The following is a 5,378-nucleotide window of genomic DNA, read 5'->3' as shown; positions in this document are numbered from 1 at the left end:
AGGGAAAGATTCTTTCTATCTTCAAATTTATCTTCCTGCCACAAGAATATAAAAGATTTTTGCTTAGAGATGGTTTTGGTTTTTATTCTGCAAACAAATATTACTGAAAAAACACATTTCCATATATTGGAAAATTCTTGTGACTTCATCTAAATTCACAGCTTCTTGATGCCACACCATCAGGTATACATCAGTCAACACTCACTGGGGTGTGGGTGGCACGGGGAGGGAAGTCTTCCTGCTCTTCTGTGGAGATGGTGGAATGTGTCCCATTCATGCTGCCTTTGTTTGCATAATGGTTACGGCGTTTTGTTATAAGATATTTCATTAAACATCCTTGAATGAATTGGATTCAGATTTCAATGGCAAAGTAAATCTGCAAGCTTGAGGGAGCACTGAATACTGAAATATTGATAATCATTACTGTACTTTGAGATGAGAAAGGAGGAGGGAACATTACACTGAACTCACGGTCTTTTCAGCTGTTTGAGTGGATTCATTGTGAAAGAGCACGCTCAACTGGCAGCCTGGGATGCGATGACGCCGAAAGGAAGCCAAAGCAAAAAGGGAACAGAAATGCAGCAGGTAGAAACAAGGGTCTATTTTCTTTTCCACTCCCTTGTTTAGGGGATTTTTTCTTTTAGTAAGATTTTGTTTCACACACCTTGGCAGCTGTAGTGCTAAGGCATAGTGGAGTATAAAGCACATGCTCTGTGGAAAAAGGCCATTAACAATTGCCATGACAGCTTAGAACTCAATGACAACATAACATATTATTTCATGTTCCTGCAAGGCCTTCAGTGTGGCTGGCTGTTTTTAGCAGTACAATGCTCTCTTGTTCTGTGCTGTGGAAGCTTTTTCTGACCAGGTAATTGATACTCGGCTCACTCACTAGAAGCGGCATCAGCTGGCTGGGACCGAGTGGGTAGGACTGCACAGAGACAGAAGGCTCGGCTGTGTTCTCTGGTTTGAGGCTGGTAATGCAAGGAGTAGATATTGCTAGTGGTGTTTGGGGGTTTGTGTTTCGGCGTTTTTTTTTTTTTGAATCTACACTTCCTTAACTACTCAAAATCATGCCAAGTATGTATTCATAACAGGAAGCTAACAAACAGTGCTGTTGTCTTGAAAACCCATCTAATCTTAAGGAAGAGGAATACAGATGGTATAAATGTAGTCCCGAAACTTTCCAGGAGGCAAAGAGGAAGTACATTGGATCATCCACTCCCAGCCCTCCAGTTCTGCAGGCTGAGAGTGACTGGCGCAATGCCCTTTGGGGGAATAAAACCAGATAACGGGACAAGAGACCTTGCAACCTACGCTGGGCACTGGTACCTAGTGCAGTGTGCATTCTGAGTTATGGGATCTGGGGAACTTCTCTTCTGTAGAAGCAGGCAGCCTTAATCAGGTAAGGAATAAAGTTAATGGCCACATGGCTTGTAAACTACTCTTGACAAGGAGCTAAAATCCTTTGGAAGCTTTCTGTACTGATAGAAGTCACACGATGATTAACCATAAGATAAATCACATGGTAATCTTTATTTTGAACTGAAAGTACAGCTGTATGTACATTTCAGCAGCAGTTCTTCATAACAGAAGCATGAAGGTACACAGTAAGTGGGGAGAAGCTAACACTGAACTTTATCATGGAAGTATAGGTAAACACACAGTAACATTTTGTTTAGCAAATAGCAAAATAAGAGCAGCAAAATCACCTTTATCCCTCATCAGTATCAGGTTAATCAAAGTTGTCTTTTTTTATGAGGGGAAAAAAAAAAGCTGCTGCTGGCTTGCAGAACAGCTGATCCCCCCTGAGATGTGCTACCTTGTGTGTGCGTGTTTTGTCAAAGGTTATGAATACAGTTAAACATCAAACTGCACAGAGCAAATAAACCAGGGGCTTGAGCCACTGATGGCATGCTGTGGCATGACTGTACAAAGCAGCATTGCAGTTTATCTGTCTTGTATATCAAAGTTGGGGGAAATTCAAAACGAGCCTGTCTGAAGCTTCCTTAATTTGATCATTCTAGAAACAAACTGAAGTAACCTGGAGTTGCAGAATGTACCCCATCCAGCAAGCCCTCTCGCGCTCCCCCAGTGTAAGGGGATGCTCAGTAAAGCAGTTAGACCCATACAAGAACCATGAAGCGAGGAGGCAACGACCTTCTGCTGGGAAAGGACAGGCCTTGCTTCATACTGTTTGGCTCTGTGGGAAAGTGAAAACAAACCTGTTAGTAGCTGAAAGGAGCATTCACATATCTGCCAGCTGTTCAACAATGTAAAAAGACAAATTTATTGTTCAGATGTACTTTATGATTTCCCACTTGAATCCATTTCAGAAGTCAGAATAGCAGCACCATACTGCTTTAGACTGCAGTCTGAATTTGCTTCCTGAGCATGTAATAATAGTGCTGGCAAGTAACGTGGACGTGCTGCTTGCTATTACTGCAGAAATCTTATTGGGTGAGCCTTGAGATAGATGTGATTTGAAAAGATGGCATGATTGTACTTCTCAGAGCCTGTGGTACTGTGCTGTTTACACAAAAACTAAATGGCAACGAAACTGAACTTGTCACTAAAAACTGCATTTTGGCAAGCAGCAAGATGTGACTGGAAATGGAAAAGTGGGGGAAGAAGCATTCAAGCTAACCTTTCTGGGCATGTTTTTTACATCAATAATAACTAGTTGTTTAGGTTGTGCAAAACAAAAAAAAACATTATAGCAAGTAATTAAAAATTTTTTTTCTAATGTTATTTGAGAAATGTAATGCCCTCTTGCGAATGTCCAGATTCCTTGGTCTCATTCTCTTGTGTAATTTTCAGTGACATTTCTCATTGCTCTCATGTCCTTTCTGTGTACCAATGTTAAAGTTCATTCTTTCTCAAAGGTACTAATTGAGAGAGGTGCGTTAACATACAGCAACCTGTCAGAAAAAAACAAGCGAAAAAAGCTACCAGGCCTGGCTTAGTAACTGATCTGGGAACACCTTAAGCTCCGGTGCACCCTCATACCATCCACCTTCAAGACAGCCTCCAGGATGTTGCATCAAGTTATTCTGAAAATCTTATCTTTTAGCCGTTACTCCAGAAGCACATGTGTTTTTTGGTGGCATACACAAGAGTTTTATTTAACTGCAATTTAACTACTAGAGAAAATACATTCGTTAGGTATATTTAGGGACTAAAAAGCTAGGGAGAGGTCCCTGAACAAGCATCTGGTGTTGAGAAGAGGGAGCTGTCCCAAGGTAAGAAGGCAGCACATGTGCGGGACCCGCAGTAGCAAGGCTTTCTCAATCTGTTCTCTTCCTCTGAAGTTTTTCCTTCTCTATTAGTTATTGGTAAATTATGGAATCTTCCTGAATAATCATATGTAAGTTCCTGTCCAGCAGAGATATCAGTAGCTGCAAAAAGTGCCAGTTTAGGCACCATTGAGTCAACTCGAACTGGCACCATAAATAAATTCGGTTCACAAGAATGATTCAGGAATCTGCCTAAGTTACCAATGTACGTGGGGTCAACAAATGTCTCCATTATCTGACCACTATGGAGGTGTTCCCTCACAGCTATAATATAGTTCGAATCCTTTGATGTCTGGGCCTGAATTCTTCTACGTGCTTCATTAAAGCCTAAAACTTCACCAGCATATTCACAAACAAATCGTCCTTTAGCTATGAATTCCAGCGTGCGAAGACCCCACCCTTTCTTCTGAGTCTTGAATACCTCAAGTCTGAATTGCAAACCCCTCTGAACAACCCTGTTTTGACAGGATTCACCACACTGGCACATGGCATTGCATTCAAAAACAGGCCTGGCGTACTCCTCCTCTTTGGCTGGAGGCCTGAGGCACAAACTGTTGTAATTTTCACCGTGGCAAAGACACGGGCACACATGAACCGCACAGGAGCTGGTAACACAAGAACATCCTGGAAAGGTGATTTCAGTGGGGTCAAAGTCTCCGTCTGCTCCAGCCACGTTGTCTGGGCTATACTGTGAAGAGAACAGTCAAATCCTTGTCACATTCAACACTTCTTTTCACAGAGGCTACCAAACTTTTAAGAAGTCCGTGTTTGGCAGTGACTGATCTCTGAATGTGGGGAACTGAAGTAATGAACTGAACACTTCTTTTTCCTGTAAACTTGTAACTACAATTCTAACTTTTCTAAAACATTTTAAAGAATGCAAACCAGATACTCCGTATAGACTAAAAAAGTTTTTAGATTGCTCAAAATAGTCTATTATCCAGAAAAAAAAGAAAAATTCTTAGCAGGAAAAACATGTCAGCTAATTGGATCTACTTTACTAGATAAGATTTATATTTAATGGCTTTAAAGTCATTCCTCCTGCTGCAAAATGTGCAATAAGCCACTTACAAGGGTAGTCTATATCTATTTTATGTCACAGAATTTCAAACGCCCCTTTTTGTTAAAAATCAAGATACTTTCAATTTCTCTCTTCAAAATGTTGCATTGAAACTTGCTCCTGGTAATTCTGTTACAAAGTGATGATGGTGTTGCACTAGCACACCTCTTCATGTTTAGAAAAAAGCTGAGCTAACTACTCTGTTGCAAGGTAAACCTAGAGATGGATCTGCTTCACCCTAAATTCTGTCTGCAGGAACAGATGTGGTTCAGTTCAAACAACCCTAGTTGAAAATCAGGTTCTCAAAATTACACTAATGCCCCCAGCAGGTGAATGATTATAGAACCATGAACTGTTGCAAAACAAAAGCTGACAGACACTGTGCTGAATTTGGAACTCAAAACAGAAACACAGCTACATGTATATTTTTACTTTCTTCTCAACGTTCAGCTTGCAAAGCTTTATTTAGAAACCTGGAGTATGTGTTATTACTAAATGTTACATTTCATAGTAGCTTATGTCTGGTAGCTTCTGTGTGTTGGGAAACATGCCAGTTCATTCACAAGTTTCTTTTTTCCTGAACATCAGCCTTCTCAGTCATTTGGCTTTACTCAAAACCAAGTTTAATAGGCCCCTCTTCTCCCATTCACCGACCACAAGCTTTCCTATTTCTTTTAAATACCAGCACATCACACAATTTAGGAAGATTAGCGTCTGTTTGGATTAGTTCTTCCCGCCCATCCCGATTTATCAGAAGCTACTTCATTCTGTTTTCTTAAGACTCTCCAGCATCACTGAAGCGAGCTCCTAAGCAGTAAGGTGTACTTCCAGAAAATGCTTTTGGAACTTACTACAATTAACAGAGAAGATGGCAGAAGCTGGGCTATGCCTGAGAAAGCATGAAAAAAGCATAAAGTATGACCCTGTATTTCTAGATTATACCTTATCTTGTAAACCACCTCAGATGGTTGTGCAGTGGGAAGCGCCTGCCAAGCCTGTCAGACTTTTATTCCCACTCGGGT

At 40.9% G+C, this 5,378-nt stretch overlaps 1 protein-coding gene across 1 annotated transcript; it reads right to left on the bottom strand.

Moving 5' to 3' along the window:
- Positions 1-3,186: 3,186 nt before the first annotated feature.
- LOC104618647 (histone-lysine N-methyltransferase SETMAR) lies at positions 3,187-3,984 on the bottom strand (the record flags this gene model as incomplete). The annotated part of the gene is made up of 1 exon (XM_010284292.1): positions 3,187-3,984. A coding segment is annotated over one exon (798 nt), but the record flags the coding sequence as incomplete, so codon positions are not given.
- Between the last annotated feature and the right edge of the window lie 1,394 nt (positions 3,985-5,378).

This window comes from Phaethon lepturus, unplaced genomic scaffold (genome assembly GCF_000687285.1).
Source record: "Phaethon lepturus isolate BGI_N335 unplaced genomic scaffold, ASM68728v1 scaffold41993, whole genome shotgun sequence".
NCBI classification, from domain to species: domain Eukaryota; kingdom Metazoa; phylum Chordata; class Aves; order Phaethontiformes; family Phaethontidae; genus Phaethon; species Phaethon lepturus.
This window is presented reverse-complemented; position numbering and strand designations above follow the sequence as displayed.